The sequence below is a fragment of the Clarias gariepinus genome, chromosome 16 (genome assembly GCF_024256425.1).
Source record: "Clarias gariepinus isolate MV-2021 ecotype Netherlands chromosome 16, CGAR_prim_01v2, whole genome shotgun sequence".
Classification (NCBI taxonomy): Eukaryota; Metazoa; Chordata; class Actinopteri; order Siluriformes; family Clariidae; genus Clarias; species Clarias gariepinus.
The window spans coordinates 10,183,318-10,205,984 of NC_071115.1; the positions used below are offsets into that span (position 1 = coordinate 10,183,318).

The window sequence follows — 22,667 nt, forward strand, 5'->3', positions numbered from 1 at the left end:
TACACTTCCTTTGATGACTTGACTTGACATGTAATATGCACTCTTTTTAACCTTCATTTTTTCACAGGATGATGACTGTGGTATTTAAAATAAAGCAATGAAAATAGAAAACATCCTTTTTTAATCTTTTTTTATATTACTTAGTGATGCGCTATGGTGGCTTAGTGGTTAGCATTGTGGCCTTTCACCTTCAGGGTCTGGGTTTAATTCCCGCCTCGGGTCTGTGTGGATGGCGTTTGCATGTTTTCACAGTGCTTGGTGGGTTTTGTCCCACGGTCTAAAGACATGCAGATTAGGCTAATTGGCATTCCCACATTGTCTTTAATGTGTAAATGTATGCGTGTGCAAGGCGAAGGATGGGCATTCCGGGACGTACCCTGTCTCATGCCCTAAGGCTTCTTGGAGAAGCTCCAGCCTCCCCGCAACCCTGTATACTGGATCGAGTGGTATAGATGGTAAGTGAGTGAGTGAGTAAGTGAGTGAGTAAGCAGCAATATAACAAATGTGTTATCTTAGCACAGTCTTTAGTTATATAACATTTGGAGCACAAAATATTCCAAGCAGAAAGAAGATGAGTTAATAAGTTGTAATATTATATTAAAAGTCAGAACTTAGAATCACCTTTGCTTGGTCATATACTCATGAAAGAGAGAAAATGATTATACTAAATTTGTGACTCAGGCTAACTCAATTAAATTTTTTTGACTTTTTATAATTAATTTTTATCCACTTATATTTCATAAACAAGCAGCCAATCACTTTATGAATTATTCACTTTTCTCACAACTATTTACAGTAACCAGTGGGGGAAAATGTATTTGCCTTGTTCTAATACAATATGCCTATATTATGTTTCCTCTATGTTTGGTAATTTCCTCCCACCTCCCAAAAACATGCATGTACTGTACTGTAGGTGAATTGGCTAAAACGAATTACCATGGTTAGGGCTATACAGTAGGTGTGAATAAGTGTGTGCTTGTAGGTATGCACTTTGCACTGTGAGAGATTGTTGTTTTATCCGGAGTGTGTTTCCACAACATGCCCAGTGTTCCTGGGATTGTTCTAGATGCAGCATGACCCTGACCAAGATAATAGTGCATTAAAAAAATAATAATAATCTTTTCCCTGTTGTGTTGGACTAATGGCACTTAGTTATTAACCTAGTTAACCCAGTGTAAGTATGTATTCAATGATGTAAACTTTAAAGCACTTTTTGTAAGTCGCTCTGGATAAGAGCGTCTGTATGGAGTTAATTATGTGCCAAAATTTAACAAACAAACACAATCTGCTTTGCAAAGAAAAAAACGACTTTCTCACAAATGCAGCGTTTTGCAAACAAACACAATCCGATTTGCAAAGAAAAAAATTCAACTTTCTCACAAATGCACCCTCCATATTTTCTCACAAATGCACCCTCCGTATTTTCTCACAAATGCACCCTCCATATTTTCTCACAAATGCATCCATCCGTATTTTCTCACAAATGCACCCTCCGTATTTTCTCACAAATGCACCCTCCGTATTTTCTCACACATGCGCCCAACCTATTTTCTCACAAATGCAATGGAGCAACTCCCTCTTCCAAAACAGCAGATGGCGCTATCGGTCAATTTACTCTATTCTCCCGAGACCTCAAACAACGTGTTTATATGGTTTACCCTTATGTCCCAGAGGAATATGAGTGGGGAACAGTTTTGAGGTGTGCATTATATATCCAGACAGCCAGAGATATTAACAACCCACTATCTTTAGGATAGAGCCCTGTAGGGGGATACAGTTATATCAAACCACAGCTGCATTTTAATTAACTATTGAAGGCTGAAAGAACTGCCATCATGTTTGGCTTTTTATATCCATACCAGACGTATACGACATGATGCATCAAAATCTCTTATAATTAGTGATCATATCTACATTTAAATAATCTTTAACAAAGTTATAAGGGGTAAAAAAGCTATAAATGAACAGTAAACATACTGAATTACAGACAGAATTCTATTACAAACCAGATTGTAAAAAGTTTCATAAATTTCATGCAGTCTAATACAATGATTCTTGCATCTTACTGTATCTACCCCTCGCGCTGCAACAGCTGTCTACAATGTATGATTATACCACAGACACAGATTATTTAAATGTAGATATGATCACTAATTATAGTTAATAATTCAATAGTTAATTAAAATGCAGCTGTGGTTTGTTATAACTGTATCCCCCTACAGGGCTCTATCCTAAAGATAGTGGGTTGTTAATATCTCTGGCTGTCTGGATATATAATGGACACCTCAAAACTGTTCCCCACTCAAATTCCTCTGGGACATAAGGGTAAACAATATAAACACGTTGTTTGAGGTCTCGGGAGAATAGAGTAAATTGACCGATAGCGCCATCTGCTGTTTTGGAAGAGGGAGTTGCTCCATTGCATTTGTGAGAAAATAGGTTGGGCGCATGTGTGAGAAAATACGGAGGGTGCATTTGTGAGAAAATACGGATGGATGCATTTGTGAAAAAATACGGAGGGTGCATTTGTGAGAAAAGACGGATGGATGCATTTGTGAGAAAATATGGAGGGTGCATTTGTGAGAAAGTTGAATTTTTTTCTTTGCAAATCGGATTGTGTTTGTTTGCAAAACGCTGCATTTGTGAGAAAGTCGTTTTTTTCTTTGCAAAGCAGATTGTGTTTGTTTGTTAAATTTTGGCACATAATTAACTCCATACGTCTGCCAAATGCCTAAATGTAAATAAATAATTTCTGACTTTGCAGAACAATGCCATCATGTCCACATTACGCACTGCAAATCATACCTGGTACCTCTTTAAAAAACTAGTTAAAACCAGCCAAAGGTGTGAGGGGGTATAGCTCAGTGGTAGAGCATTTGACTGCAGATCAAGAGGTCCCCGGTTCAAATCCGGGTGCCCCCTAAAAATTAAAAATAAGTTTTAAATATTAGCAGAAAATCAAGTGTATGATCTTCTATGAATCCTTACCATATCAAGGATGTTGCATATAGTAGAGAAAGACGTTTCGTAAAAAAAAAAAACGCAGTGCTGAGACCGGGTTGTCAGCCATAACAGAAAAGGATGTAGTGCTTTGCTCTGCCACGTAAGAAAAGCAGAAGAAAATGAGTCCTGTATTGCCATATGTGTGTTAGTTAGAGAAACAGCGACATCTACGGGTAGAAAACTGCATCCGCATTTAAAATATTAGTATACGTGGGACTGGGACTTTTGAGCCAAGTACTTATTAATTCAAATTTAATACCTGATATTTACTGGAATAAACAAAAAATTATAAAGAGAGTAAATACTACAAAAATACAGCAACATTTGGTACTGCAACTACAACAGAAACTAAACCAAAATCTTTCACATCTCTAAAAGGGCAGCAAAGTGGCACAGAGAACATCCTTGTTATCCCAAGCTCCAGAATCACACTAGGATTGCAGTTTAGCATTTAACTGGAATTTTATCCAGATTCTTCAGTTTCCTTCCAAAAGCACGCTGGTAAGATGGATTGGCTTGGTGTACTGTACACAGTACCCTGCTCGTTGCAACTGTCAGGATAGCCAATACTGCCCATGTTCTGACCAGGATAAAGTATCAATAAGGTATATATAACTTTTTAGACTATATCAATTGTATAGGAATATATTATACTTTCCAGCCAAAGGAGAAAGTTAAAACCTGAATTTAACTAAGCAAACAGGTAAAAGCCTTCTATTGGATAATTACTGCAGTGCGTAATATGGTTTAGCTGGCAATGATTTATTTAACCCTAATTGATGCCGAGAGTAGTTTCTCATTTCTTAAACAAACATGTTAGAAGCCATATCTTGTGGTTGCACCAAAATTTAGTTTTTATTTTTTTACCACAGATTAAAACTTTATTTTTAATTAATATTTAGATTCTTTTTTATTTATTACGATAAAGATATTTAAAGAGATCTATGTTTCAAATGTGCTATTTTTAAGAATTATCACATGAGAGGGATTGCTTTTGTGATCAGCACAGCCGCTCCAATGGGGTAACATCAACAATTTATTTAATTTAACAACAAAATGTTTCCCTCATTTCCATAGGCAAGATATCGAATTGCAAACGACAGTATTGCAATAAAAATTAACAAATGATTGCTGGAAGAGCCTTAATACTGATGCTATGTTTAACTAACTCAGTCCAATTAAATTTTATTTGTTTAGCGTTTTTATATGTGATTATTGTCGCAAAAAGCAGCTTTACAGACTCAAAATGAAATTATGGAAATGGGTATGAAATGTTAGAAAATATATATGAATCCAAATTCTCAGATTGTCTCCAGTGAGCAAGTCGAGGTTGACTGCGGCAAGGAAAAACTCCATGAGATGGCAATAGAGAGGAACCAGACTCAACACGGAACCCATTCTCATTTGCACTGTAAAAGAACAAATAAACACTGTAAACAACCATATAAATGTTGAATGAATTATTACTCTATTCTTGACCCAACTTCTTACAGTGGAATTCATTGAGACAGCTGTAAACTATATATATATATATATATATATATATATATAATTTATTTTAGATTTATTTTAGAAATGTATAATCTATTAAGCTATTGACTTTAACCAAAACTCTGAAGTGAAAAATTGGGTCAATTTTTTTTTTTTTTTTTTTTTTTTTTTTTATGCCTTACACTAATACAATATGCCTATATTCTGTTTGTATTGATTTGGATTCCTCTGAGTTGACTGGCATCCTCCCACCATCCAAAACATGCCAGTAGGTGAATTGGCTAAAAAGAATTACCCTGTAGGTCTGAATGAGTGTGTGCTGGAACGTATGCAACTTTGCACTGGAGAGATTTTATCTGGAGTGTAATCCTGCATCATTCTGGGATTGTTCTAGATACTGCATGATCCTGACCAGGATAAATAATTTCTGGAATTTCTGTGAAAACACTGGCAATACTTTGTCATACCTGGTTCCGCTTTTCTTTTCTTTTTTTATCATAATAAAAGAATGCTCTCCGTGGATTGGGGGGTATAGCTCAGTGGTAGAGCATTTGACTGCAGATCAAGAGGTCCCTGGTTCAAATCCAGGTGCCCCCTTAAACTGAAAGGAAGTTTTAATGATCAGACATCAACTGGAGTATACTCCGTGCCATTAATGTCAAATATATTACAGATACTGAACTAAAGAAACAGATTGTAAATTACAGTATGCCCAAGTAATTCTACCATATAGTTGAGATAGGGGTATGAGAAGTTCTTGCTTAAATATAAGGAAAAGTATACGGGTGTATGGCTCAGTGGTACAGCATTTGACTGATTAAGAGGTTCCCTGGGCAAATTCAAATAAGTTTTAATTATCAGACATCAAGTGGATAATAATCTTTGCAAATTTATTACAGATACTGTAGAAAAACGTTTCCTTAAAAAAACAGTGCAGAGGTCGGTAAAAAAAAAACTTTTAAAATCGCCTGACTTGTACGAGGGGGTATAGCTCAGTGGTAGAGCATTTGACTGCAGATCAAGAGGTCCCCGGTTCAAATCCGGGTGCCCCCTTTAAGTTGAACTAGTTTTAATTATAGTACCAGCCGTTGATCAAGTTGCTGATAATCCTTACCGTGAAAAACAAATATATTAAAGAAGCTAAAGAAAAGCGTTTCGTATAAAAAAACACACTGCCGAGGCCAGTGAAGGCTTATCCGCCATAGCAGAAAAGATACAGTACCTTTCTCTGCCACGTAGGAGAAGTACAGGGATATGCAGTAAATTCTGTCTGTGTTTAGTAGGAAGAACAGCGACATCTACTGGTAGAAAACTGTATCCGCGTTCAAAACATTACTGGATCTGGCACACCTCAAATCAGGAATACGATAATGCAATGAAATAAAGTGTGTTTCCTAGTTTTAAATAAAATTAAAAAGTAGTTAACTGTAAACTCCTGTATCTGAAGATAAGATTAACTCGGCTAACAGGTGACCTTTTGAGCCCGCAAAAGTATAAAACCTTTGCTCATTTAGTTTGTTTCGGCATGAAAATCACACTTCTTCTTTGTCTTTCGCCTAATACCTTTCAGGGGTCACCACAGCGAATCATCTGCCTCCATCTAAGCCTATCCTCTGCTTCCTCTTTTCTCACGCTAACTAACTTCATGTCCTCTCTCACTGCATCTATAAATCTCCTCTTTGGTCTTCCTTTAGACCTCTTGCCTGGCAGTTCCAACCTCAGCATCCTTCTACCAATATGCTCACAATCTCTCCTCTGAACATGTCCAAACCACCTTAATCTGGCCTCTCTGACTTTATCCACAAATCATCTAACGTGGGTTTTCTCTCTAATAAACTCATTCTTGATCCTATATATCCTTGACACTCCCAAAGAGAACCTCAACATCTTCATCTCAGCTACCTCCAACTCTGCCTCTGTCTCTAAGCCGTAGAGCATCCCTGGTCTTACCCACTGTCTTGAACACCTTTCCTTTCACTCTTGCTGATACTCTTTTGTTACATAACACACCTGACACTGTCCTCCACCCATTCCACCCTGCCTGCTCTGGACGTTGACCCTAAGTACTTAAAGTCCTGCACCTTCTTTACCTCTGCTCCCTGTAGCCTTACCGTTCCACTTAGGTTCCACTCATTCACACACATGTTTTCTGTGACGCTATGGCTAAACTTCATTCCTCTGCTTTCCAGAGCGTACCTCCATCTCTCTAGATATTCCTCCACCTTTCCCCTGCTCTTGCTACAAATCACAATGTCATCTGCAAACATCATTATCAATGGAGACTTCTGTCTAACCTCATCTGTCATCCTGTCCATCACCATAGCAAACAAGAAGGGGCTCAAAGCCGATCCTTGACGCAGACCCACCTCCACCTTGAATTCTTTTGTCACAACTACTGTACAGCATATCTCACACCTGTCTTAAAGCTCTCATACATGTCCTGCACCACTCTAACATACTTCTCTGCCACTCCAGACTTCCTCATACGATACCACAGCTCCTCTCTGCACCCTGTCATATGCTTTCTCTAAATCTACAAAGACCCAATGCAACTCTTGCTGAACTCTTTCCCTGTTAGCTTCTCTGTACTTCGCCATCAGCATCCTCAAACAAACACTGCATCCGGTGTACTCTTTCTAGGCACAAAATCATATTGCTGCTCACAAATGTTCACCTCTGCCCTTAACCTAGCTTCCACTACTATTTCCCAAAGCTTTATTGTATGGCTTATCAACTTTATTCCTCAGTAGTTGCCACAGTTCTGCACATCCCCCTTGTTCTTGAAGATTGGCAGTAATATACTTTTCCTCCATTCCTCTGGGATCCTCTCACTCTATAAAATCTGTTTTAAACAGACTATTCAGAAACTTTACTGCAACCTCTCATAAGCACTTCCATACCTCCATAGGTATGTCATCAGGACCAACTGCCTTTCCACTCTTCATCCTCTTTAACGCCCTTCTCACCTCACTCTTACTGATTTTTGCTACTTCCTGCTCCACAACAGTCACTTCTTTATTCTCTTTAATTTTTCTCATTTATCAACTCTCTAAAGTACTCCCTCCATCTTCCCATCACCCTCATGGCACCTGTCAGTACATTTCCATCCCTATCTTTAATCACTCTAACATGCTGCACATCCTATCTCTATCTCTTTGCCTCGCCAACCTGTACAGATCCACCTCTCCCTCCCTACTGTCCAACCTAGCATACCTTACATGCTCTTTGTTTGGCCTTTGCTACCTCTACCTTCACCTAACACTGCATCTCCCTGTACTCCTGTTTATTCTCCTCAGTCATCTCAGTGTCCCACTTCTTTTTAGCTAGCCTCTTTCCCTGTATACACTCCTGGACTTCCTCATATTACCACCAAGTCCCCTTGTCACACAAAGAAAAAATTTCTCTTGTAGTTCAAATGTTTTTTAAAGCACCTTTGAACTTTGTAATATTAAAGGTTAAAGCTGTTTAGGTTCACAAACAGCAATGTGCAGTAATTTGGACTTAGTTTAAACCTTTCTGACACTTGAATGTAAGTTGCTTTAAATGTAGGATTGCTTTGATTAAAGCAACAAACAGCTTCATTTTTCTATTAGGCTCAAATGTACAGTATATTGTCTCAGACCGTCTTAAACGTGAATGTACGCTGCTTGTAGGACGCAAGTTTTTAAAAAGTCATTTGCTTATCACCGACCATTCCCAACCTTAGTTCTTAAATAGAAATCAGATTTGACCCTTTAAATATAGGTTTGAAAACCTTAGAATACAGGCTCTGTATTAGAAGCTAGTTAGCTTTCTAGCTTGCTTTAGCTTAAAATAACAAGGAGCCAATTCGGAATGACTTTAAAGCAATTATTAACTATACCTAGTGTTGTTTAAAATGGCATAACATTTTTATTTTATTTATTTATTTATTTTTTTTGCTGAAATACATCCGTTGCTGGTTTTGTATGTAAGTTTTGGTCATGGTACACGGTTGCTAATTGTAAGTGTAGAGGATTGGAATCAACAATATAAACCATTCACACAATAATAGATTAGATTAGATTCAACATTATTGTCTTTGAGCAAAGTACATTTACAAAGGAAAAGTAGTTTACCTCTATCCAGACTGCTAAAGACTTTTTTTTAAGCTAAGATTTGTAGTAGCCACTTGTTCGTGACGTGTGTGAGGGGGTATAGCTCAGTGGTAGAGCATTTGACTGCAGATCAAGAGGTCCCCGGTTCAAATCCGGGTGCCCCCTTTAAGTTAAAACCATGTTTTAATTACCAGTCATAAATCAAGTCAAGGATAATCCCTGGCTATTAATATAAAATGTGTTATAGATAGTAGAGGAAAAACAAAAGACTGCTGCAGACTAACAACCATAGCAGGAAAGGATGTAATGCTTTTCTCTGCCACGTCGGAAAAACACAGGGACATGAATCCTGTAATCCCGTTTGTGCTTTGGATGGAGGAACATCGACATCTACTGGTAGAAAACTGCATTATTACTGTAAAGTATTTCAAGTCAGACTTTTCTTTTGAGCCTAATACTTAATCTCATTGGACTCATCCAAGATGGCGACAAGTCTGCATATCAGAAAGAGGTGGATCGCCTGGTGCTCTGGTACAGTAAGAACAACCTGGAGCTGAACACACTTAAAACTGTGGAGATGACAGAGGACAGCCCTCAACACCACTCCTAATATCCAGCAACCATGTGTCAACCGTGAAGTCTCTCAAGTTTCTGGGAACTACCATTTCCGAAGACCTGAAATAGGAATCCAACATCAATTCCATCCTTAAACAGGCCCATCAAGGGAGTTACGTTCTGCACCAACTGAGGAAGTATGGTCTGCCACAGGAGCTGTTGATACAGTTCTATACTGCAGTCATTAAACATGTCCTGTGCACATCCATCACCGTCTGCTTTGGAGCAGCCACAAAACAGGATAGAAACAAACTGCAGCAAACAGTGAATACAGCAGAAAAAAATCACTGACCCCACTCCATGACTTACTCTACAAGAACCAGGAAATAGGTAGAAAAAAATCTCTGCAGACACATCACACCCAGAACACAACCTTTTTTTACCTGCTTCCCTCTGGCGGGTACTACAGAACTCTCTACACCCAAACTGCCAGACACAGCTACATTTTCCTTCTGTTGGCACCCTTATGAACAGTTCAGTTGGACTACATGCAATCCGCTGTATGAAAGCACCAACATTCAAAATTCTTACACCCTACTGTATATTACTGTTATTTGCACTAATAAAAAATCTGGCATTGTATATTGTGTAAAAGCACCAACATGATTCTTCCACACTCCTTATTGCACATAACTGCTCCTTGCTATTTGGACTACATATTACAGTATACTGTATGTGATGCACATTACAGCTAATTGCACTACCTTGCACACTTACTTTATGTAGTACACTTTATGCACATCTTTTACATACTCAGGATTACCAACTGTCTTTATTGAATTAGTTATTGAATGTTGTGTAGTTACTGTGTATAGTGTTTTGTCTGTAACAAATGTACAGTGTCTTATGTTGTTTCAAACCTGATATTGTCTGGTTGTTAAAATAATAAAAGAGGTATTATAAAGATATTAAATACTATTTTAACAAATCAGCTAAATTTGCAACTACAACGAAAACGAATCCAAAATCTTCCACATACTGTGACACTCTGACAGCAAAGTGGTACAAGAACATCCTTCTCGCTTTACAGCTTCAAAATCCCCTAGATTGCAGGTTAGTATCTGCAGTAACTGGAATTTTCTCACTATTTCAGTTTCCTCCCAAAAGCATGTTGTAGATGAATTGTCTTGGTGTCATGATGTGTGCACACAGTACCCTACCTTAATTTCACAGTTCCCATGATAGGGTTAGGGTTCGCCAAGACCCTGACCACAATAAAGCAGCTGTGAATTAATAAAGTATATATTATTTTGTTATATTATATTAAATTATATGAATAATACATTACACTTCCCGACTAAAACATGTCAGCACCTGAATTTAACTAAGCAAACAGGTATAAACTTTCCCCTGGATAGTTACTGCAATGAGTACTATAGTTCAACTGGCAACAAGTTATTTAACCGTTGCAGTGAGTAGCTTCTCATTTCTTAGCAACCATGCCAGAAGGCATATCTTATGGTTGTGTCAAATATGTTACTCTGTTTCAGAAGTGTCAATTAATTTTACAGTATACATGAAAATACAAATGGCAAAATATTTAAAGCTTAGAAAAGAGAACATGGTGAACAATTAAACTTGAAAATAATACTGTACATAAAGAAAAAAGATGCAAAAAAAAAAGCATACAAGCATACTGCTATCCTGCATACAAACTATATTTTGCTAAGCATTGACCTACGGACTGCACATTAAAGTAAGGAAATATCCTCTATTGCACAATTCTGTAAAATTCAGTTTTAAGCAACTTCTCTTCTTTTGATTGTCTGTTGCACAGCTGTCAAGTCAGCTATCTTTCCCATGATTGTGGTACTGAACTACACAAAGAGAAACTCAGATATTAAAGAAGTTCCTGGGAGGACAACCTTTCGGCAGCGGACAATGACATGGAGTAAGCAGTCTGATCATAGTATATAGTCCCTGGCCAAAAAAGTCACACACTCTAATAATTTGTTTTACTATGCAAGATGGGTACGCCACTCCATGCCTGTCTTTTCTTCCCATGATACACTAATAGGGTAAATCTTGAATCATCAGACTACATTAATTTTCCATTGTTCCAAAGTCTAGTCTTTTGCACCCAAGCAGAATAAAGCCATTTATAATTAGCTTCACTGACACATGGTTTTCTTATGGCCAAACAGGTGTTTAGTCCCAATCCTGCAAGTTTTCTTACACTATAAGAGTTTAAACTATTTTACCTTCACAATTAAACATAGCTCTGATTTTGATACCTATGGTGCAACTTTACCAAGTGTTTAAGTAATCATTCATAATTGTTTTCTGACCACATTTCTTCCACAGAGTTGACAGTGTTAATAGTGTGTTGAATTTTTTTTTTTAATACAATTTAAATAATTTATACAATCTCCTAATCATTTGACACTTCTGAACTGTGCCCCGGTTTTGGCTAGTGAGATTTGGGTTATATCAAATAAGGAATATTCTTAGAGACCTACAGTCCAAGATCACAACTGAATATTGTGTGTGTTACACTTACTGAGAAAATAATTATAGCCTTGGGGGTCATATGAAAAAAACACTGACTGCCTGACAATAAATTGCATCTTTCATTGTATTACAGATTTAATGCATTCCAGTAAAAAAAAATCGTATCCCACATACGCTTTTGGTTTACACTAGAGTGACATTTCTACATTCAAGTATGAAAATACCTTTAACATTTTAACACTGAAGGGTTTGAAAACTTGTGTGTGTGTGTGTGTGTGTTTGAGAAGGGGGCAGGAGTTTACTTCCCCCTTTCTGAAGTCTGAAGTTCCATGTGAAATCATGAGACTGAGCACATGACCAGTGCTCACTGCTTACTTCCTATATGACTGGCAATATGACATGAAATCATGGAATTTTAATATTCTAACATTTATCTTTGTTACATTTGTAAAATTCTCTTTTCTATATATTATATTCTAAAATAAGACCGTTATAAAATATAGCAATGCTTAGTGGTAAATATTGAAGTCACCTGAAGTCAGATTTTAAGATGGACAGACTAAGTATTGAAAGTATTTGTTTGATACGGTGCTTGGTGGATTTCCTCCGGGTACTCCAGTTTTCGACACACCCACAGTCCAAATGCATATAGATTAAGCTAACTGGCACCACAAATTGCATATAGTGTGTGAATGAGTGTATAAGTGTGTATGTGCCCAGATTGGCACCCCATCCAGGGTGTACCCTGCCTCATGCCCTAAGACTCCCGGGATAGGCTGCAGGCCCCAGAATCCTATATAAAGAATAAAGTGGTATAGACAATGAGTGAGTGAGTAAAATATAGCATTGCCCACATTGAGATCTGGAGGGGGAAACTATAAATAAATAAATAAATAAATAAAATCACACCTCTCAGGTTGTAAGATTGACAGGATAAGTATTGTGAACATAATTGAAATATGATGTATATATATTTTTTCTTCTTATGTAATATTATCAATTATAAAATTACAAAAAGTGTGTGCTTTATGCAGACCTGGAACAAGTATTTAGGCCTAAATATTCTGGCATTAAGAAAAACAAAATGCAGCGTTTTTCACTCTCCTCTGTTCACACATCGGAGTCTGCAATGGGTCAAACTAAAATATCTGGGGGGGTGAAAAGGGGTGCAGGTGAAATGATCCAAAACGGTGAATATAATGTTCAATGTTACACTTTAAAACGTTAAATTTCTTATTATAGATTGTATGACTAAATTTTTTTCACCACATATTACACATGAATCACTGCAAAACCTTGGAAAACACGGCGCGCGTTTATTGGACGTCCCCTAAAAAAGCGGAAATGGTTCGTGCGCTTATGGTCGGTCATGTGACCGCCTCTGGGTCGCCATTTTCTTCCTCTCCGCCGGTGATCAGCTCTTCTCTGGGATTCGTGACTTCGCTCCTGGTCTCTCTGCGTCTTTCAAGCCTTTGACATCTGACAAAGAGCTGAATATAACGCTCATATTATCATATTTAAAACGTTTAAGTTCCTTTTCTCTCTCGCGAGTTTGTTTGTGTCGTAAACGATGTCCGCTGAGAATCCAGAGTATTCCCCGTTCTTCGCGGTGATGGGCGCCTCGGCAGCGATGGTCTTCAGCGGTAAGAGACACTGCGGTTTACCTTCGCACACGATTTCACTGATGTACTTGTTTTTTTTTTTTTTGTCGATATGGACGTTTGTTTGTTTTTCCTTTGGTAGATTTAAGTATTTAGGTGAAGTGAATGTTTCGGGAGCGCTGATGCGGCTCGGTGTGTATGTGAGGGGGAAGGGAAGCAAAAGAGAAGGTTTCCATCACGGCACATGACGTCTTGCTTGACGTAGATGCGTTTAAATTATTTATTTGGGGTTGGCTGTCTTAGTTAAAATACTAATCGCAAAAACAAGCGTGTCTATCTTTACGTAAAGCGACTGTATACTATTATTTATTTTCGAGTATGTACATATGTTGCCTAACCAGCTGGCAGTCTTCTTTGGCATTAGCTCCCTTCTAGTTGCGTTTTCAACAAGGACATTTAATTTATGGCAATGATCTCATTTTATAATAAACACTTTGTTCTTTTTTTTAAAGGGCAGTCAACCAGATTAACCCAAGCACGTGCATCAATTGCCCAATGCGACATTTTATTTAGCTATCTTTTTTTATGGCACCTTTTTTTTTTTTTTTTTTTTTTTTTTTAAGCATAATCCACAGTCCTACTCGTACACGAATATCCTGTGGGTGTTCACCGTTTTGTTTTCCCAGACACGGCGTGATCATTACAATCTATCTTGTCTTTGTTGCAATGATTAATTTAACGCGAGGAAGTGCCCTGTTTTTTTCGGCACGTGACTACTGTTGCAAAAAAATTCTCACTGCCTCCTACTTCCTCCTGACCTTGGGTTCTTACACCTTAACTGCAGCTCTATGGATTAGTGTCTGTGGGTGTGCCTTTGTGTCTGTGTGTGTTTAAAAAAAAAAAAAAAAAGTAGATGGGCGTTTTACAACTAGGCGTTGGAATGATGTTCGTTGGTCTGGTTTGAGCTCTGATTCAGCAAGAAAGCAGGCTCGTGAGCAACTTTTAAATTTGCTGGCGTGACCTCGATATTGTATGTATGTTCCCATTTTATCGTCTGCTTGCTTCACTTATGTTTTGTGCATTCTCTGTCTGCAGCCCTTGGCGCTGCTTATGGCACAGCCAAGAGCGGCACAGGCATCGCTGCCATGTCTGTGATGAGGCCGGAGCTTATCATGAAGTCCATCATCCCTGTGGTCATGGCGGGTATCATCGCCATCTACGGTTTGGTGGTGGCCGTACTCATTGCCAACAATATTTCAGCGTCTGTCCCTCTCTACAAGTAAGTCATACAAACGTTTGCATGCGCTTTATAAAATACAGAACTTTATGCTTTTATGGAAATAATTGCCACCACGGTCTTGAGCAGAGTATATTTGGAATTGGTGGTGGTGTTTTGATGATTTTTATTATTATTATTTAAATTAATTTTATTATTATAAAAAAAATATTTCACATTCAAAAACCTAAAGGATTGCCATCTTAATTAGTACTCCTAGGACAAGATGAGGACCATGACTAAAAGTCTATGTCTTCTTTTGGCTTCGACCTGTACAGTCATGGAGAGCTAGTGTCCAGCTCAAGTGCATGCATGTCGAGCTCAAAGGCACAAATTAATTCACGGATTTAGTAGGTTTTTGGGTATTTCATCAAGCCGATCACTGATGGTTTGACAGCACTGGGATAGTTCACATCTGTCTTTCATCTGTCAATGTTCAGTTAGGATTAATTGGCTGGAATCTCATTTATTTTCAGATATTACACAAATGTTTTAGTTAATAAATGTAAATATCTTTAGGTTCCTGAACACTGATGCAGCATTTTTCCATGTTGAGAAGAGCATTTAACATGTTATAATGTGATGTCTCCTGCTTTTTATCCTGATGTTGGTGGGTCCTGCTGGGAATATTGTACATCGTGGTTGTATATCTGACTGGGGAAGTTGACCATTGGACCTCTTTGTCTCCATTTGCAGGAGTTTTCTTCACCTGGGGGCTGGGCTGAGTGTGGGACTGAGTGGCCTTGCTGCTGGATTTGCCATCGGGATCGTAGGAGATGCAGGAGTTCGGGGCACGGCCCAGCAGCCCCGCCTTTTTGTTGGCATGATCCTTATCCTGATCTTTGCTGAGGTGCTGGGGCTCTATGGGCTTATTGTTGCCCTTATCCTCTCCACCAAGTAAACAGCATTAATAATCATAACAAAAATAATTCAAATTATACTGATAAAAACACCCACCCACTACAAACACACACAAATTCAACCTCTAACATACACTTAATGAAACACATTGAGTAACTACACCACATGAACAGAAGAGAGGGGAGTATGTTTGTGTGTATGTAAGTATGAATGTGTGTGTGCGTGCGTGTTTGTACTTGGTGGGCAATTAAATGTACGAGAGAGAGCTCTCCTCTCTGTGTGTATTATAGTAGCTTGACGTGCGTCTCCTTGTAAATGCGCTGTGTAGCTTGTGATTTTTGTCTTGCTGGTGTTTAGATAGCTGCCCCTTCCCTTTTTGCCACTCTTTGTGTTTTAATTTCATCCATTTTCCTTTCTTGTTTCAAGAACAAATTCAGTTTCCACCCCTATTTTGGGACCATCTGCTGATTTAATGCTGATGTTGAGGACTTACCTGTAAAAAAAAAAAAAAAAATGCATTTTCACAGATTATTTATGAAGATTTTGAAATGTTCATGAAATTGTTTAATTGAGAGTTTATTGAAATCCCAGTGATCTCTCTCTCTATATATATATATATATAAAGACATGTAACAGAAGTATATATCTGTATAGGTAGGTGAATTGCACTGTGGGTAAATTGTGCTTGGAGTTCTCTGGATGTAATCATCAGTTACCATACGAATTTTGTTGTCTGTATCAAAGTTATTGGTGTGGAAGTTTACAGAGCGTGCCGCCTGTGAGTGTATGCACGCATATGTTTGTGTGAATGTGTATGTTTTAATTCTAAGGTGACATTCTTTGAACGACGCGTAGCGTTATACCTGTAGCTACTACTGTTTATGGTTGCATTGATGGGCATACACCAGCCTGGCCTGTCCTGTTTCCAAATAAAACTTCCTCAACTTCCTTTTGTCTGGGTTTTGGTTTGCTTTGATAACTAAAGTATTCTTAAGTATTTGTATCCAGATTTTTTTTTTTTTTTTTGCCTTATTTCACACTTAAATAAATCAGAGCATCAAACAAATGTTAATATTATACAAGGATAACCAGAGTAAATACAAAATGCAGTTTGTACATGTTGATTTTACTTGTTATTGGAAAAAGCTGTCCAAACCTACCTGGCTTGATGTGAAAAAGTAAATGCCTCCTTTGTTAAATCATAAATATACTGGATTTTTAAAAATTTGAGTTACATTTAATTTGCCACACACATGACTGATTACTTTCTTCTTGATTCCTGTTGAATCCAGAAGTCACCTAACTAGTACTTGTCTGACAACTAAGCATGCTAAAAGACAAAGTGAAGCATGCTAAAAGATCTCAAAAGCAATACCATTTAAAGAAATTCAAGAACAGAAGTTACCAAGCCTGGGACTCAAGTGGCAGCCAATATCCACAAATGGAGAAAACGTAAAATGGTGGTGAACCTTACCAGGAGTGGCCGGCCTACCAAAATTACTTGAAGAGCACAATGAAGACTCGTCTAGGAGATCATAAAAGAACCTAGATCATCTAATGAGGTGCATCCCTCCCCTGCTTCAGTGAAGGTCAGTGTTCATGATTCAACAATAAGAGGCAACAACGGCATCCATGAAAGAGTTCAGAGATGAAAACCACTGCTGGCCAGTAAGAACACACAGGCTCACATTTACCAAAAATATCTTGATTATCCGGAAGACATTTTGGACAAATATTCTGTGGACAAAGGAGTTAAAAATTTAGAACTCTTTGGAAGGTGTGCATCCCGTTACACCCAGTATTTCATAAAAAAAAAACATCATACCAACAGTCAAACGTGGTGGTAATGTGATGGTTTTACGGCTGCTTTGCAGCTTCAGGACCCGGGCGACTTGATATAATTGATGGAACCATGAACTCTGTACTCTACCAGGAAATCCTAACTAGGAGTTTCCAGCCACCAGTCTGTGATTTCAACCTAAAACGTACATGGAATATGCAGCAGGCCAATGATCCAAAACACACCAGCAAGTTCTGGTCATTCTGAAGGGTCAAATAATAAAAGATTAAGGATTGAAATCCTCCGCGCCCCCCCCTCTGAAATTTGGCCAGGCAGTGCATATGTGCACATGAATTTGTGCAATGGAATGCAATGATGTGTTTTATGGCTGTTCACCAAGCTTATCATTAATACTGCTGAATCTACCACACTACGATTTAGATTTGACTTTTAACAGTTTTGCCGAGATTGTCAACATTAAAAGATATTAATGTTAGAAAACTTGTTACTTGTGCATCATCAGGTCTTTTTTAGACAAACAAGGGTTGATACTGTGCCAAATGCGCTGGGTGTGAGATTAGTACATACAGTAGGTTACCATCTGGCACAGTTTCCATGGTTCTCTACTGAAGTATTACCTTGTTTTATAAGCTTTGGTCCTGGCTTAGCGACTTAGTGACTAATTCAGCGGAGAAGAACACTATGGTCATCTGTAGTAGCTTAGTGGGTTACTGGTCAGAAGCTCAGTGGTTCCAGAAGTCCCAGTTCTACCATGTTGCTGCTGTGGGGCCTTCACATTCTGTATCACGGTTGACCCTGTGTTATAATCCCGGCCCCCTAACCTGGAATATGTGAAGGAAGGTACAGTATGTCACAGTGCAGTAATGTATATGTGACAAATAAAGACTTAACTAATCTTTGTGGTTTTCAAAATTATTCCTTGTAAACTTCTTGTTTTATTCCCATCTTTCCTACGATTGACAGGGTTTTTGCACACACCAACTCCACATCTATGCCTGTTATTTAGCACCTCCTACACAGTATCTTTAATGGCTGTTAAGTGTAAAGCGAAAGTCATTTAAAACTCCATTGTACTCAAAGTTCACCTTTTTAATACTTCCACAATCACTCTTTCTATAATTACGCAGGTAAAAGAGGAAACAAAAGAAAAGCAACACACTGTTGGTTACTGTAGGTTTAGGTTTTGGGCAACTGAAGCGCCAGAACAGCTTTGATATATCTTGATATAAATTGTATGACCAATAGCTTGTGGACACATGACCATCACACCCATATGTATTGGAATCACGGAATTGTACATGGTGGTAGCAAAAGGTTTTGAGATTAGGAACAAAAAAGTACTTAGTTTATCTATGATTACACACTGTCACCTTCAAAATAGTGCCCTTGCACAACAATACAGTGCTTCCAGGATTCCTGCCACTTTTGGAATATATCCTGCAAGTTTTCTTTTCAAAACATGTCAAGCAGCTTCTGCGACTCGTGTCAAAACAGTAACCTTTAAGTGTCAAAAATGGCAACCTTTGAGCTTGAGCTTCATCTTCGGCAAGAGGGTGAAGTCCACAGAAGCCAAATCTGGTGAGTAGGGTGGGTGCAGAAGTGAGATCATGTTGTTTCCGGTGAGAAACTTGTGAGGAGAGCTCGTTGAGAGGATGCACTGTCATCGTGCAGCATCCACGTGGTAACACACATGATCAGAATAGCACCAGTTGCAATGCTCCTGATGTACACAGGACAATGTCTTTTGGCACACTGACTTATGAAGGTCGGTGCTTCCCGTGACTGTGCATGCAGCCTTGTGCCGCCATCTGTTGTCGTGTTACAAAACTAGTTTCGACACTTTTTGATACGACATTGTATAAAATTTATCTTTATGCTGAACAGTTGCGATTTTCTTTTCCTGGAACTAAGGGGCCTAAATCTCTTCTAGCCTGACAATGCTCAATGAGCCCTAAGAAGAAGACATGGTTTGCCAAGGGTAAGCTTTTGACTATATGGCGTGAACTCCTGGACACTGTACTAGAATAATAAAAAACACATTTTACAATATATATTCCTTCAGTTAGTTCTTTGACGGTGGTGCAGATCTCCAGCCAATACATAATTTCAAAAATTGTTAAAGGTCCTGATCTGGGTTGAGATCTGGTGATAATAATAATAGAATAAGAATCATAATAAATATACAACGATGAGTGGGCCCAAGCACCTTGCGCCATCACCACCCAGGTGCACTGCATTAACTGTGTTTTTTTTAAAGCATGTTAAGACCTCCAAAAAGCCATTGATGCCCGGGTGCACCGCACAACTGGCAAACTTCACACACTATGACGTAATACGGCTGATGTCAGCCGTAAATATTTGTGCCCTAAATATTTGTCATGTCAATAAAGCATCATTTAAACCTTTTAACCGTGTGTGTGTGTGTGTCAGTCTGTGTATGACGAGTGACAGTGTTGTGCGTGTTTATGTGTGTTGTGTGTGAGTGTCTGTGTGTTAACATTTGTGATGTGTGTGTTAGTATGTGTGATGTACAGTGCATGTGTGTGAGCGCGTGTGAGAGAGAGAGAGATGTGAGTGTGTGAATGCTATTTTATGTTAAGACCTTCAAAAAGCTGGTGTGTGTGTGTGAGACGTGTGGGTGTGTCCATCTGTGCGTGACAAGTGAATGTGTTTGTGCTTCTTTGTTGTATGTGTGGTGGGTGAGTCTCTGAATTAACATTTGTGATGTGTGTGTTCGTCTGTGTGTGTGAGAGGGAGAGTGTGTGAGTCTTAAGAGTTGTGATGTGTGAGTGTGTAGAATAGGGGGAATTTTATGTTAAGACCTCCAAAATGCATCACATGATGTCACCCAATATAATGCCACACAGTTATTAACCCTTTTCCAGCACAAGTGTAAGACGTTATCCCGGCTGACCCATTTGAGATAACAAAAATCCCTCTAGAATTTTGCATCCTAGATGTCTTGAGATCACAAAGACAAAAACACACCTGATGGATTTTGATATACTCCTCCTGGGGGATTTAATTATTATTATTATTGTTACTCAAACACAACCTCACAAAACAGTTACTATGTCTGTCTTTCAAGCAATTGATAGCAAAATCTTGAAAGAAACAGTGCAGCACCTCAAATCGTCAACCTGCGACCTTGACACACTTCCTACATCTTTTCTCAAAAGTGTGTTAAACTGTTTGGAAACAGATTTATTAGAAGTGGTGAACACTTCACTTCTCTCTGGGACTTTTCCAAACTCTCTGAAAACCGCAGTTGTTAAGCCACTTTTAAAAAAGAATAATCTTGATAACTCCGTATTAAATAACTACAGACCAATATCAAATCTTCCTTTTATAGGGAAGATTATTGAAAAGGTTGTCTTTCATCAGGTGAACAACCATTTAAACTCAAATGAATACCTAGACAGTTTTCAATCTGGTTTCCGAGCGCATCACAGTACAGAGACAGCGCTCCTAAAGATAATAAATGATATTCGTTTAAATTCTGACTCCGGCAAAATATCAGTGTTGGTACTGCTAGATCTTAGCGCTGCATTTGACACTGTTGATCATAACATACTAATAGAAAGACTGGAAAACTGGGTCGGGCTTTCTGGCATGGTACTCAAATGGTTCAGGTCATACTTAGAAGGGAGAGGTTATTATGTGAGTATAGGAGAGCACAAGTCCAAGTGGATGTCCATGACATGCGGAGTCCCACAAGGCTCAATTCTTGCACCGCTCCTGTTTAGCCTGTATATGCTCCCTCTAAGTCAGATAATGAGAAAGAACCAAATTGCCTATCACAGCTATGCTGATGATACCCAGCTTTACCTAGCCTTATCTCCAAATGATTTTAGCCCCATAGACTCCCTCTGCAAATGCATTGATGAAATTAACAGTTGGATGTGCCAGAATTTCCTTCAATTAAACAAGGAGAAAACTGAAGTCATTGCATTTGGAAACAAAGATGAAGCTCTGAAGGTGAATGCATACCTTCACTCTAGGGGTCAGATAACTAAAAATCAAGTCAAGAATCTTGGGGTGATTCTGGAGACAGACCTTAGTTTCAGTAGTCATGTCAAAGCAGTAACTAAATCAGCATACTATCATCTCAAAAACATTGCAAGAATTAGATGTTTTGTCTCAAATCAAGACTTGGAGAAACTAGTCCATGCCTTTATCACCAGCAGGGTGGATTATTGTAATGGTCTCCTCACCGGCCTTCCCAAGAAGACCATTAGACAGCTGCAGCTCATCCAGAATGCTGCTGCCAGGATTCTGACTAGAACCAGAAAATCTGATCACATCACACCAGTCCTCAGGTCCTTACACTGGCTTCCTGTAACATTTAGGATAGATTTTAAAGTACTTTTACTTGTTTATAAATCACTTAATGGCCTAGGACCTAAATACATTACAGATATGCTCACTGAATATAACCCTAACAGACCACTCAGATCGTTAGGTTCGAGTCAGTTAAAAATACCAAGGGTTCACACAAAACAAGGGGAATCCGCCTTTAGCCATTATGCTGCCCGCAGTTGGAACCAGCTTCCAGAAGAGATCAGATGTGCTAAAACATTAGTCACATTTAAATCTAGACTCAAAACTCATCTGTTCAGCTGTGCATTTATTAAATGAGCACTGTGCTACGTCCGAACTGACTGTACTATCTTATGTTTATCTAATTTCTTAAACTGTTTTATTTTTATTTGCAATTATGTTTTTATTAGTTTTACTTAGTCTTTTATTTTTATTTTAATTAAATTTTAATTAGTTGCAAACTGCATTTATTTGTATTTTAAATGAAATTTAAAAGTTTTTGTTAAAATGTCTTATTGCTATTATCTTTTATTTCATTTCATGTTTATTTTCTTCTTCTATGTAAAGCACTTTGAATTACCATTGTGTATGAAATGTGCTATACAAATAAACTTGCCTTGCCTTGCCTTGCCTTATTATTATTATTATTATTATTATTATTATTATCAATAATAATTATAATAATTTTTGATGCTTCTCTATTCAATTTTATTTTTCTTTAAAAAAAGTTTAATATTAGGAGACTATTTAATTTTTTTATTTTAGCTTAAAATTGATAAAATATCAAGAACTACAGTAGGTACAAATACAATATTGTATGGTACATCTATACTTATTAAACAACTGATCTGAATTTGCGAAGACATCTGCAAATCATCATGAAGTTAAAGTCATATGTATAGGTGAACCAAAACGTTTCCCTGGTGCTGCCTAGAGCCCAATGTAAGTGCTCAACCAGGCATCCAAGATCATGTATCAGGCATCACACTCCTCTTACAGGGTGTGGCAGATCTCTTTACATTTGCGTTCCAGTTTCTAAGGAGGCAAAATTCTTATATATTTTCATGATGTCCTTGTTTGTAAGTCTTATAAGGACACAGATCAAACTCTAAATCAGATACCCACTGTGATCAAATGTTTATGGACACCTAATCATAGACCTCATGGCTGCT

At 38.1% G+C, this 22,667-nt stretch overlaps 1 protein-coding gene and 4 non-coding genes across 5 annotated transcripts; all 5 read left to right on the forward strand.

Annotated features, from left to right (window-relative positions):
- The first annotated feature begins 2,850 nt into the window (after positions 1-2,850).
- On the forward strand, positions 2,851-2,922 carry trnac-gca (transfer RNA cysteine (anticodon GCA)). The gene has a single exon. It is a non-coding gene; the product is annotated as a tRNA-Cys (tRNA).
- A 2,097-nt stretch (positions 2,923-5,019) lies between these two features.
- trnac-gca (transfer RNA cysteine (anticodon GCA)) lies at positions 5,020-5,091 on the forward strand. The gene has a single exon. It is a non-coding gene; the product is annotated as a tRNA-Cys (tRNA).
- A 384-nt stretch (positions 5,092-5,475) lies between these two features.
- Positions 5,476-5,547, forward strand: trnac-gca (transfer RNA cysteine (anticodon GCA)). The gene has a single exon. It is a non-coding gene; the product is annotated as a tRNA-Cys (tRNA).
- Positions 5,548-8,663: 3,116 nt separating this feature from the next.
- On the forward strand, positions 8,664-8,735 carry trnac-gca (transfer RNA cysteine (anticodon GCA)). The gene has a single exon. It is a non-coding gene; the product is annotated as a tRNA-Cys (tRNA).
- Positions 8,736-13,019: 4,284 nt separating this feature from the next.
- atp6v0ca (ATPase H+ transporting V0 subunit ca) lies at positions 13,020-16,322 on the forward strand. Its single transcript, XM_053515348.1, has 3 exons — positions 13,020-13,279; positions 14,333-14,516; positions 15,210-16,322. Exons 1-3 carry the CDS (start codon positions 13,207-13,209, stop codon positions 15,412-15,414), a joined length of 462 nt encoding a protein of 153 aa, XP_053371323.1. The 5' UTR covers positions 13,020-13,206; the 3' UTR covers positions 15,415-16,322.
- The last annotated feature ends 6,345 nt before the right edge of the window (positions 16,323-22,667 follow it).